Source organism: Crassostrea angulata, chromosome 3 (assembly GCF_025612915.1).
Source record: "Crassostrea angulata isolate pt1a10 chromosome 3, ASM2561291v2, whole genome shotgun sequence".
In the NCBI taxonomy this organism is placed as follows: Eukaryota; Metazoa; Mollusca; class Bivalvia; order Ostreida; family Ostreidae; genus Magallana; species Magallana angulata.
In genome coordinates this window covers 23,247,275-23,261,216 of record NC_069113.1, presented here as the reverse complement: position 1 = coordinate 23,261,216, position 13,942 = coordinate 23,247,275, and the positions used below count along the sequence as shown (strand labels likewise).

The window sequence follows — 13,942 nt, the reverse complement described above, 5'->3', positions numbered from 1 at the left end:
CATATTGGTACCTAGTATACGTTAAAAAATAGTGTATGTTATTCCTAGAATATTGTGTTTGTGTCAATCATGCCTTCACTGGCTTCAGTCATTTCCATACAGAATTTACTCGACACGTACATGTTGTTTTGATAAACGTTTATCTCTTTCAAACTGTTAACTTTATGTCTTATTTACATGTATCTATTTACGATGAGAGTGTTTATTAATCAAGGGTCTGTATTTGTTGTGTAAATATAACTTATACAATTGAGAGAGAGAGAGAGAGAGAGAGAGAGAGAGAGAGAGAGAGAGAGAGGAGTATGAAAAGCCATGACACATTTATTAGTTACATATATATGTCATTTCCCACTCAATGAGTTGGTATGGCTGTTATTAGGATAATGTTTTGACCCATGTCTCAGATACTGCATGTGCCCATAACAAGTGTAATCTTGGACACATCCTTTAGCTTTGTTATGATAGTGTCACTGTCTTTTTTCTTCCAATCTACATGTTTACCTGTGGCCCCCAGATGATCTGAAGATCAGGAATATAGAAGATATTGTCAATTTGATATTGCTTATGACCCAGTCAAGTCTGCTGAAGCTGAAGGTACTTTCAACTGGGCATCTTGTTGCAACACTGCATGATTATCGGTTTTTGAAGTGGTGGGAATTTTTACCTCTGAAAGGAATATCGGGAGTTTGAAAATGTTATTTAAACTTAAAGAAATGTCTTTCACACTCTAGCTCTGAGAGAATGTGATTTGCAGAAATCCCATGAATTTCTTATGTTGTAAATATTTTTTTCAGATTAGTTTTTGTTATTGACACAATCTTATTTTGGTGTACATAGAATGTTGATAGTTGAAACTCATACAGACATTCATTTGTTACATAAGAGTTTATGACTGATCTTTGTTCAACATCTTTTTGTCCACTGGAAATCTAAATATCTTTGAAGTTACACCAGTTGGTAACAAAGGCAGATGGTTTCTGGTGATTCTGTTTTAAATATTTGATTCATTACATTTTTCACATGTGTGCAGACTTGATTGACCCAAGTTTCCTGATTTCTCGTACAAGTTATATTGCTTTAAAATGTATATCACTTGTGACTTTAATACTGGTATATTAGTACATATTTGATTTGTTTATACAAAATTTGAAAAGTTAAAAGTGTTTTGTAGGGCTAAAATGTTTTTATGGCTTTTAAAATTTCTGAAAATACATGCACATGATGCAACTATCTTTTGACATTATATATATAATAAAAAGATAAAGAAACTGTCAGCTGGGTTTAAAATTAGCGGCAAAATGATGTAATACATGTATGTACAAAATTAGAAAAGATTACATTGTCAGTATCACTTTATAGCACATTCTTGAAATAACTGCATTGTAATATATAAGTATTTGATGAGTGCACAATGTTTGCAAAAATTAATTCTTTTAACACTTTATGTTTATTCTATTTTAGTTTCCAGACCATGACATTAATGAATATTTCTAGAATGGAATGCATGAAGATTAGGATGGAACCTTGTTCTGCCTGTTTACCAACTCACACCATCTTTTCAAGATTCATGAAGCCAACCACAGAAGAATTTGTTCTATACACATCATTCATAACATTCTTATTTATGTTACATAAAAAAGGTGTGGGCACTTTAAATGTTACTGTATGAATTGTTTCAACAATAAGTGTTCACATAATGAATACCAACAAACTTTTTATCGAGTGCACTTATTTTGTATTTTTCCTATACATCTACTATATGTTTTTATATAACATATTTATATACATGTAACATGTTTGGAAACAGCTATCTTTATTTAATTTAAATTTGGCATTGCTATTTTATATAAGTTTTCTAATATACTCTTTTGTATACAAACAGAACAAAAATACTCAGTTACAATTGGAAATGGACATAATATATATAACAATTGTCTGATAAATGTATAGGTCATGTTCATGAACAGAAGAAATTGACAGAAAAATATTAAGTTTTAGCCATCAAATACAAATAAAAATGTTTTTAAGAATATTATTTAATATAAGATGAAAAAGAATTAAAATATAAGTTTTTCCCCTTTAATCATATTTTTGGAAACAAAGCCACAGAAATTTATACCATTTATATCTAATATTGCTGCACAGTATATCCTATTGATCCCTGTAACATATCACTTTAGTTTCTAGAACAGCATGTCAATTACTCTATTTTTTCTTAGAATGATGTATAGGGGTCATTAATTTATTTTCATTATATTAAACTAGATACAAATAGGCCTACTGCAACCATTTCATCGTTTAAATGGTATGGAGCTTTTGAAACAAGTCTAGTGATTAATTTTGAATTACCTTTCATATGAAATATGACATCTAAATATTTTATTGCTGTACAGTATATCCTATCCATTTAATATATCACTTTATTTATGTTTAACTGCATGTCTATTGGTTTTATGATTTTTAAAGATTCATATATGCAATTTTATTAATTGAGAAAATTTATTTTAAAAAAGATCTCTTCCAACCTGTGTATTTTTTTTCAATTAACATAATACAGTACTTCATTTGATACTGTACTTTCATGCATTTTTCATGCCTTATACTCATTGTTATATGTATTATATATAATTATAATACTTTGAAAACTTTTCTGAATTTATCTATTTTAATAAGATAAAGAAACAGACTATAGTCAATGCACGATTTCAAGAATTGTCTCTCTTGGGGACAATAATGAATGCTCCCTAGGGTTCATGACCTTGAATATTGAGTAGGCTGTGAGGTGTGATTAAGGTGATGCCTCGTCACGGTGAGCTTTGTAATCTGTGATTACCTATTATGCAGTCACTCGGACAAACCGAAAGTGAAACAGTGTTTGGACCTCAGCACAAATCATTGCTCCTGACAAGACTTAGTTCTTGAAAATAATTGATGAATTCTATGTAATGTATGCTTAAGCATTGTTTTTCAAGGAAACTTATTTACAAATACCTTAAAAATAGTCAGATTTTAAATGGTACGAACAATTAAAATATTTTTTGTAGTCGTATGTATTCCTACGCCAGAGTTTAATATAGTCTCGTTCAACTCGACGCTCGGCTGTCTCCGTAAACCCTTGTCGGAGATTTACGGTGTCAGCCGAGCGTTTGGTTGAACGAGACTAGAGTTCAATATTGCTTGGATCCATACAATTTTCGAGAAATATTTCTACCACTGATACATAGTTTGATTGAATTAATTTTATCTTTAGATATTATTTAACATGATTCATATGGAGGTTTCTCGACATTCTAGTCGAAAAAGTTCAAAAACTCATATTATAAATATATGCGTAATTCAAATAACAAACTACGTATACATGTACTTGTCATGCAAAATAACATATCATTGATTTAAAAAATGAATAAACATAGACAAAATCAACTCCCGTCAGTTCTTCAGTACTTTGATTAATGATTGCAGAGCTCTCTATCGTTTAAAGGGTTCCGAGGCATATTTCGGAAATTTTATTTTTATAAAATTAATAAAATTAAATTATCCAGTGGGATAGGGTCCGGACCCCCTCTCCCCTTTTACTGCTTGGAATTATTAATATTGAATTTTTTTGAGGGGACGGACCCCTCTCCCCCTCTAGATCCATGCATGAGCAAGGAGTGTCTCATAATGGAATTGGAATGTTACTGTGATTGGTCCACGGTAAACAGACGGCTGGTAAGTGATAGGAGTCTGGAAGTGCATATGTACACATTATGGCAGACATTAAATTTTGTGTGGAATAGATAATGGTAAACATATTTGTCACATGTACACATTAAAATATTTATAAACATTCATAGCAAGCGCGATGGCCTAGCGCATGCGTACCAATAATAGTCTGGATTAATCGGAAAACATTGGCGAGTACGGTGCCTGCATTAAATTCCATGTAATCGACCGAGACTTGCTGAATGCAATCAAAAAAGGCGAAGGCAAAAGTGCGAAGAGGCGAAGGCCAGAGTGCGAAGTTGGGAAGGAGCGATAGTAGTATCGCTCCTTCGCCTTCACACCTTCGCACTTTAGGCATCACATGTTTGCGCTTTGTCGTCGAATCTTCGCACTTTTGCTCCTTCGCCTTCGCACTATCGCCTTTGTAACTTCGCATCTTCGCCCTAAGGTTGAAGTGGCCCTATCGGAGCACCATAGATATATGTAAATGTAATTATCAAAGGGGCATGGTCACGATTTTGGTCAAATTCTATTTTTCTGTTTTCATTATCTACAATGCTTTAGGAAAGCATTTCAACTGAACAAATGAAATTTGAGGGTCAGTTGTAAAGTTATAAGCAAGATACAGGGCTTACAATTCTTTGTCATGTATATAAAAAAGGCTCGTACCCTGTTGTTGTTTACATAGGTTCAATATACCAGTAAAAATCTTTTTCAAGCAGATTTGTCTATCTTCTTATTCATTTTAAGCATAAATAAACAGTTCCTTACGTTTAACACATTAGGTTACGTTAGGTTTACGTTAGCTCTGTAACTTGCTTTAAACTTAACGAATGACACTCATATTTTGGTTGCCTATTAAAAATGCCTTCCTAAAGCATTGTGAACATTAAACCCGGAAAAATAATTTTTGATTAAAATCGTGACCATGCCCCTTTAAGATGACAACCATACCCCCTCCCCCCGATGCAATACGTCAATATCTTGTTATAACGGAAGGATTTTTATTTTCTGAGATATACCCCTTCTTTCACTTTAATTTTATTTGAATATGAATAATAATTTCTGTTACTTTTTTGTAAACTGCAGCAGTAAAAAATTACAATAGTAATACTATTTCACAAATAATAAAAAAAATAAACTGAAAATCTTTATTCTACAAGGGGGTCATTATTCTCCAGGGGTCACTTTTCTTCTTGTGGAGTGTGCTCATTTTTATGAAAATGACACTTATTCTTCAGGCAAAAGGGTCATTTTCTACGTAGAATAATGACGGGGGTCATTATTCTACTTCGAAAAATGACCCCTGGTCATTATTCTAGGGGGGGGGGGTCATTATTCTTCATTGCACAGGAATATTAAAATTTCATTAATGTGCATTGCAAAAGCCACACTGTAGTTACTCAGGTGACCGATAAGACCCATGGGCCGCTTGTTCCTTTTAAGGAGCCTGTACTGCCCCTGTCATGTATCAGTAGTTAAATCTTATTACTGAGTTTCTTCTGTCAGCATTTAATAGTTCCTCTGAAGAAGGCTTTAAATCAAGCCTCCCTCCCACCCCCCCCCCCCCCATATTTCAGCAAGTTGCTTTATTGGTGCAAATTAATCTACATTTAGCATGAAATGTATTAATGCAATTACATGTACTGGTATACTAAATTTTTCATTGCAATAAATACTTGTTTTTACTTTAGAAATCAATATTTTATACGCTGTAGCATAATATGGGGCAATTAACACTTACAAATTGTTTAGAAAATAAATTTTAAAATGTCCTAGTAAGTTTTGTACTATTCATACACATGTACATGTATTACAGTTAGTTTGTATGCTGAATAAATATGCTACACAGAAACATTTTACCTAGTATGTCACTATAAATGCCTGAGAAGCCAGCATTCTGACCCACGGTTATTATGAAGTAACTACTGTGAAGTAATTGACAATCCAGCAATCTGAACACAACTACTGTCAATAATATATTGGAAAGTCAACCTACTTTCACAGTACACTAGCATCAGAATGTAAAACCAGGGACCAGGGAAGTGATAGAAATAAAACACTGGAGGGAATATTTAGGAAACAAAACAAACACCATATATCAGATTTATTTTTAACTCTTAATTTATACAACTTCCAAAATGACACATTGTAAATGGAATGCAAGCATTAAAAAATAAACAACAAAACATTTCATGCATCTGTGAAAGCTTTTCTTTCTAATATTCTAAAACGCAGGTATCACAATGATATTCAAATACTGACAATAGAAGAGAGAAATGCGAATGCAGTGTCCCAAACGTTAGACAGAAATAAATAAAACAATGAAGTGTCTTCACTGTCCTTTTACACAATGAACAATCCTAAACTTTACTACAAACTATTGGAGAGCTTTTTCAAATGTAAATGCTTTTTTCTTCAAGATGTGAGGAATATATATATTAAAAACGGAAGAACAACTCCAACTAACCTAAATTTTGGACATAAAATTGATAAAACTATCTTATTAACCCTTAACATGCTACATAACATCTGTATAGCATTATTACTGAGTGCTGTATAAATTAACAATAACCAATATTTTTAAGAAGGGTGCTTTTAAATTGCTGTAGATTTTTTTATTTTTTAAGATAGAGTCATAATTCGTATATGATTATTCTGTTGTAATCAATACCTGTTAATTTCTAATATCATATTAATCCTAGAAACACACCTAAGGTAATTCATATTTTTATTCTGCACAAATCTCTTTGAAAAATTCAGTATTTCAATTTTTGTAAAATATTATCTTTACACTCTACTGTGTTTTCCATTATATTCGGTGATCTTTAAGTGCCTCTAAATGCAACAACCTAATCACTGCGTATGAATTTACATGTAATTTACATCGGTAGTTTCAAAACGTTGATTTCTCTGTTATCGGTTTAAATTTTAATTCATACAGGTTGTTTAACAACATGTTTTACAATTAATCAGCAGTAAAGTTGATTCTATTGTTGAAATGAAAATTTCAAAAGTTATTTTTCATTGATTATATTTTCAATGCTGATCTCAACAGTCTTTGTGAAAACCAGTGTTAACCAGTTTTAGAAACAGCTGTTCTTGCTGTTACTAATTTACTACCTCCGTCATCTGCAATTTATACCAATTAATCTAATAAAGTAATACATTTCATCAATAAAAGAATGTTAATAAATGCATTAAATAATTTATTTTTGACGTCGTGGTGACAATAGCTGCCGACAGTTGAGCAGACAAATTGTCATAACGCGCTTTATTTGTCTGCTCACCTAACGGCAGATATTGTCACCACGACGTCAAAAATAAATCATTCGATACTACATGTATAATATGTGGTAATATTTTTATGGTCACTTATAATACACATTTCCAGTGCATACATGTATCTATATTAATTGAATAATATTTATTTTAGCCAAATGAATAATCGTAATTAATAGAAAGTATACCGATAATAAATATTAGTTAACAAAAACATAAAATCCGTCGCAAAACCGGAAAACTGTGCAATTAGTGGTTTTCCATGATGTCCCATGCATTGTCATGTCATCTCCAACAACATTTCTCTCCGACTGATCAATCTTGATATCCGGAAAAAAATCACTAAAGACGAATCATTAAATCCCCAAAAATCTATTTTACTGCCTGAATTATTGAAATAGTTTTAAATACAAGCGGTTTTTTTTTTCAAATAAATTATCGATCTCGATGTTAGCCGCCATTTTGAAACCAAGGTAATCAAGAAACTTAAACAAGTTACGTCTTTTTATCGATTTTTTTTTTCAAATAACCAATCAAATAAGAGTTAACAAACATTGTTTGGGATCGTAAAAAGGATATGACAAATTAGAACAAATGATAGAGTGTTTAAAGAATCTTTTTTATCTATAAATAGGTTTTGGAATTTTCGATATGCAAAAATGACTTATGCCGCGTTAAGCACGATAAGGGTTAATACCCAAATTATATGATATAGTTTTTCACTTCTACTTATCTCCCCCTTCGAGGTTAATGTCCACATATTTATCTTCCTTTCCTTTCTGTAACAGTTGTAACTTTATGGTGGGTGGTTCAATAGAGGACTCGTCTGTCTTTGTAAGTTCCTCGGCATTAGCAGCTGTCAGTCGAATCACACATCCTTTCTCTATCAGCTCTCTCTCCTGAGCCATTGCCAACTGGTTCAACACACGTTTTTCAACCTACATGTTCAGTCAAAATCATAGTATAGTTTTTATACGTTAGAAATAAAGAACTAACAAATCCTAAAATTTAACAAATTTGTTACATAATCAAATCAAGTTTATTTAGGTGCTTGTATTGTCAACTATTATGTACCTCATATTTAATTCAGTGAGCATTATACTACTGCATGTAATTTTCCGTTTTAACAAACCTCATATTTAATTGAACGAGCACCGGAGTGGGTATCATAGCCATCTGCAAGAACGGTCACAGCATTATGGTCCCACTCTAAGGAAATGTCATGTTTCTTTTTGGCCTATACGATAAAAAACATAAAATCAACTAGTAGACTATTTGTTCTCGAACCATTAAAGGTCTTTCCACCTTATTATTTGTTATGTTTTGTTGCAATATGATTAATAAAACATTTTCTCCGCGTTACTTTATTAAAAAAAACCTTAAATATGGGATTTTTTTTGGTTTGACCTTGACTTTTGACCTTTATGTCACATTGACTGGTAAAGGTCAACATTTAGTTTAAAGAGGTTTGATGACCCTACGATGTTAGGTTCAAAAGTTGTTAGTGTTTTTAACAAACTTCAGAAATTTTCAGGGGCGATAATTGCTGAAAGAGGTACTCGGGCCCTTTCGGTTTGATAAACTCAAGAACCCTTTCAGAGCACTGAATACATAAGTAAAAGTTTCCAGTTTCTATCTCTAACGGTTGATGAGAAATAGCAATAACAAGATTTTTTTACAAAAGGGGCAATAACTCTATAATTGTTTCAAGGTAGCGGCTGAAAGGTTATATTTTAAAATGTCTCAAGAAGTACTACTACATCTTTGAAAAGTTTTTCTGCACCATTCTAAACAAAAGATATATAAAAACTCATTAATAAACAGATTATCAAAAGACCTTTGACCTTTGTGTCATTTTGTTCGGCCAATGTAGTATCTTCAATCCAAAATGGTCCGTTGTCTCTATGACAAATAATTAAAAAGTTGAGAGTGATTTTTAAACATTTAAATACTTTCAGGGGCGATAACTACTAGAAAGGGGCCTCAGTTCCTTTCAGTGTGAATAGATTGAAGAACCCTCTAAGTGTATTGAATACATTGGTAAAAGTTCCAAGTCTCTATCTCTTTTGGTTTCAGAGGAGTAGCAATAACATCCATTTAGAACAATAGGGGCAATTACTCTATAATTTTTTTGAGGTAGGAGCCAAGGGGCTATATTTTAAAATGTCTGAAGATGTCCTACTACATCCATAAAAAAGATTTTCCATACCACCCTAAACAAAAGAGATCTAAACACTCATTAATTAACAGATTTCCAAATGACCTTGACCTTTGACCTTTATGTCATTTTGTTCGGCCAAGGCAGACGCCTCCATCCCAAGTGGTCCAAAGTCTGTATGACAAATAATTAAAAAGTTGAAAGTGATTTTATAGAAATTTAAATACTTTCAGGGGCAAGAACTACTAAAAGGGGGCCTCTGATCCTTTAGGTATGATAGATTGAAAACCCCTTTAAGTGTACTGAAGACATTGGTAAAAGTTTCAAGTCTCTATCTCTAATGGTTTCAGAGGAGTAGCGATAACATGCTTTTAGTACAAAAGGGCAATAACTTTGTAAGTTCTGGGAGTTTTCAAGCAAAGGGTCATTTAGTACCATTATTTTAAATGGTCAATAACATAAAGAAACTTTTTTTCAATATCTCTAGAAACACAAAAACTGTCTTTGGAAAAAAAGAGAAGAAAAAAAAACTAGTAGGTAAATTGTTCTCGAACAATTAAAGGTCTTTCCACCTCATTTATTTTAAGGTTTGAAATAAGATTGCTTCAATAGAATAAAGTATTTTTTTTTAGTTACTTCATAAAAAATTGTCAAACGATTAAGTTTGCAATTTGTTATTGCTTGACCTTGACCTTTGACCTTTATGTCATTTTGATCTGACAAGGTAGACGCTTCAATACCAAGTCGTCCGCTGTATCTATAATTATTATTTCAAAGGTTATTTGTGTTTTTTATTGATGTTCGAAACGTTCAGGGGTAATAACTGCTAGAAAGGGACTCTGGACCCTTTCGGTATGAATAGATTGAACAAATATCTTAGTGTACTGAATACATTAGTAAAAGTTTTAAGTCTCTATCTCTAACGGTTAATGAGGAGTAGCGATAACAAGCTTTTCGTAACTAGGGGCAGTAACTCTATAATTGTAACATGGTAAGGATCAAAGGGTTATATTTTGAAATTTCATATGATGTCTTACTACATCCTTGAAAAAGTTTTTTTCTACCACCCTAAACAAAAGAGATCTTAAAACTCATGAGTTTATAGATTTCCCAATGACCTTGACCTTTGTCCTTTATGTTATTTTGTTTGGCCAAGGGCAACGCTTCCATCCCAAGTGGTCCGAAGTCTCTATGACAAATAATACAAAAGTTAGAAGTGACTTTATAGATATGTAAATACTTTCAGGGGCAAAAATTACTAGAAGGGGGCCTCAGATCCTTTTGGTATGAATAGGTTGAATAACCCTCAAAGTGTTCTGAAGACATTGGTAAAAGTTTCAAGTTTCTATCTCTTATGGTTTCAGAGGAGTAACGATAACAAGCTTTTCGTACACAAGGGCAATAACTTTGTAAGTTCTGGGAGTTATCAAGCAAAGGGTCATTTGGTACCGTAACTTTTAATGGCCAATAACATAAAGAAAAAATTGTTTCAATATCTCTTTAAATAAAAAAGCTGTCCCTGGAAAAAAAGAGAAGAAAAAAAATAACTAGTAGACTAATTGTTCTCGAAAAATTAGAGGTCTTTCCACCTGATTGTTTTTTATGTTTGAAATAAGATTGCTTCAATAGAATAAACTATTTTTACTGCGTTACTTCATTAAAAAAAGTGTCACACGATTCAGTTTGCAAATTTTTATTGCTTGACGACCTTGACCTTTGACCTTTATGTCATTTTCATCTGACAAGGTAGACGCTTCAATACCAAGTGGTCCGATGTATCTATGATTATTGATTCAAAAGTTATTTGTGTTTTTATTGAATGTTCGAAACTTTCAGGGGCAATAACTGCTAGAAAGGGACTTTGGACCCTGTCGGTATGAATAGATTGAAGAATCCTCTACGTATACTGAATACATTATTGAAAGTTTCAAGTTTCTATCTCTAACAGTTAATGAGGAGTAGCGATAACAAATATTTTGTACAATAGGGGCAATAACTCTATAATTGTTACATGGTAAGGGTCAGAGGGTGATATTTTGAAACGTCTTAAGATGTCCTACTACATCCATGAAAAAGTTTTTTCTCTACCATCCTAAACAAAAGAGATACAAAAACGCATTAATTAAGAGATTTCCAAATGATCTTGACCTTTGACCCTTATGTCATTTTGTTCGGCCAAGGTTGACGCTTCCATCCCAAGTGGTCCGAAGTCTCTATGATAAGTAATAAAAAAGTTGGGAGATTTTATAGAAATGTAAATACTTTCAGGGGCAATAACTACTAGATGTGGACCTCAGATCCTTTCGTATGAATGGATTGAAGAACCGTCTATGTGTACTGCAGACATTGGTAAACGTTTCAAGTCTCTATCTCTTATGGTTTCAGAGGAGTAGCGATAACAAACATTTCGTACAATAGGGGCAATAACTTTGTGTTTATTCAAAGGTATGAGCCGAGGGGCTATATTTTAAAATGTCTTAAGATGTCCTAATACATCCATGAAAAAGTTTTTCTCTACCACCCTTAACAAAAGAGATCTAAAAACTCATTAATTAACAGATTTCTAAATGACCTTGACCTTTGACCTTTATGTTATTTTGTTTGGCCTAGGAAGACGCTTCCATCCCAAGTGGTCCGAAGTCTCTATAATAAATAATAAAAAAGTTGGAAGTGGTTTTATGGAAATTCAAATACTTTCAGGGGCAATAACTGATAGAAGGGGGTCTCGGATCCATTCGGTATTTGTAGATTAAAGAACCCTCTAAGTGTACTGAAGACATTGGTAAAAGTTTTAAGTATCTATCTCTTATGGTTTCAGAGGAGTAGCGATAACAAGCTTTTCGTACACAAGGGCAATAACTTTGTAAGTTCTTGGAGTTATCAAGCAAAGGGTCATTTGGTACCATAACTTTTAATGGCCAATAACATAAAGAAAAAATTGTTTCAATATCTCTAGAAATAAAAAAGCTGTCCCTGGAAAAAAAGAGAAGAAAAAAAATAAAAAACATAAGAAAAACAAAAGGTCTTTCACCTGAAAGGTGGAAAGACCTAATAATAAAAAACATAAGAAATACAAAAGGTCTTTCACCTGAGAGGTGGAAAGACCTAATTATAAGAATAACTAGTAGACTAATTGTTCTCGAACAATGAGAGGTCTTTCCACCTCATTGTTTTTTTTATGTTTGAAATAAGATTGCTTCAATAGAATATAGTAATTTTTCTGCGTTACTTCATAAAAAAGTGTCAAACGAATAAGTTTGCAATTTTTTATTGCTTGACCTTGACCTTTGACCTTTATATCATTTTGATCTGACAAGGTAGACGCTTCAATACCAAGTGGTCCGATGTATCTATGATTTTTGATTCAAAAGTTATTTGTGTTTTTTACTGAATGTTCGAAACTTTCAGGGGCTAAAACTGCTAGAAAGGGACTTTGGACCCTGTCGGTATGAATAGATTGAAGAAGCGTCTGAGTGTACTGAATACATTAGTAAAAGTTTCAAGTCTCTATCTCTAACGGTTAATGAGGAGTAGCGATAACAAGCATTTTGTACAATAGGGGCAAAAACTCTATAATTGTTACATGGTAAGGGTCAAAGGGTTATATTTTGAAATGTCTTAAGATGTCCTACTACATCCATGAAAAAGTTTTTCTCTACCATCCTAAAGAAAAGAGATCAAAAAACTCATTAATTAAGAGATTTCCAAAGGACCTTGACCTTTGACCTTTATGTCATTTTGTTCGGCCAAGGTAAACGCTTCCATCCCAAGTGGTCTGTAGTCTCTATGATAAGTGTAAAAAAGTTGGAAGTGATTTTTAAGAAATTTAAATACTTTCAGGGGCAATAACTACCAGAAGGGGGCCTCAGATCCTTTCGAAATGAATAGATTGAAGAACCCTCTAAGTGTACTGAAGACATTGGTAAAAGTTCCAAGCTTCTACCTCTTATGGTTTCAGAGGAGTAGCGATAACAAGCTTTTCGTAAATAGGGGCAATAACTATGTCATTATTTAAAGGAAGGAGCCAAGGGGCTATATTTCAAAATGTCTTTAAATGTTCTATTACATCCAGGAAAAAGTTTTTCTCTACCACCCAAAAGAAAAGAGATTTAAAAAGTCATTAATTAAGAGATTTCCAAAGGACATTGATCTTTGACCTTTATGTCATTTTGATCGGCCAAGGTAGACGCTTCCATCCCAAGTGGTCCGTAGTCTCTGTGACAAATCATAAAAAAGTTGGAAGTGATTTTATAGAAATTCAAATACTTTCAGGGGCAATAACTACTAGAAGGGGGCCTCGGATCCTTTCGGTATGATGTATTGAAGAACCCTCTAAGTGTACTGAAGACATTGGTAAAAGTTTCAAGTTTCTATCTCTTATGGTTTCAGAGGAGTAGTGATAACAAGCTTTTCGTAAACAAGGGCAATAACTTCGTAAGTTCTGGGGGTTATCAGGAACAGGGCATATGGTATCATAACTTTAAATGGTCAATTACATGAAGGAAAAATTGTTTCAATATGTCTTATAATAAAAAAGTTGTCCCTTGGAAAATAGAGAAAAAAAAATAACTAGTAGACTAATTGTTCTTGAACAATTAGAGGTCTTTCCACCTCATTGTTTTCTATGTTTGAAATAAGATTGCTTCAATAGAATAAATAATTTTTTCTGCGTTACTTCATAAAAAAAGTGTCAAACGATTAAGTTTTCAATTGTTTAATGCTTGACCTTGACCTTTGACCTTCATGTCATTTTCATCTGACAAGGTAGACGCTTCAATACCAAATGGTCCGATGTAT

The 13,942-nt window shown here is 32.7% G+C and overlaps 1 protein-coding gene across 1 annotated transcript in view; it reads right to left on the bottom strand.

Moving 5' to 3' along the window:
- Positions 1–7,712: 7,712 nt before the first annotated feature.
- Positions 7,713–13,942, bottom strand: part of LOC128175853 (caseinolytic peptidase B protein homolog) — a 43,867-nt gene continuing 37,637 nt past the window's right edge. The window contains exons 9-10 of the mRNA XM_052841707.1: positions 8,120–8,224; positions 7,713–7,925 (exon numbers count right to left, since the gene is read on the bottom strand). Of these exons, the coding sequence (XP_052697667.1) occupies positions 7,713–7,925; positions 8,120–8,224 (318 nt within the window). The remainder of the gene's footprint in view (positions 7,926–8,119; positions 8,225–13,942) is intronic.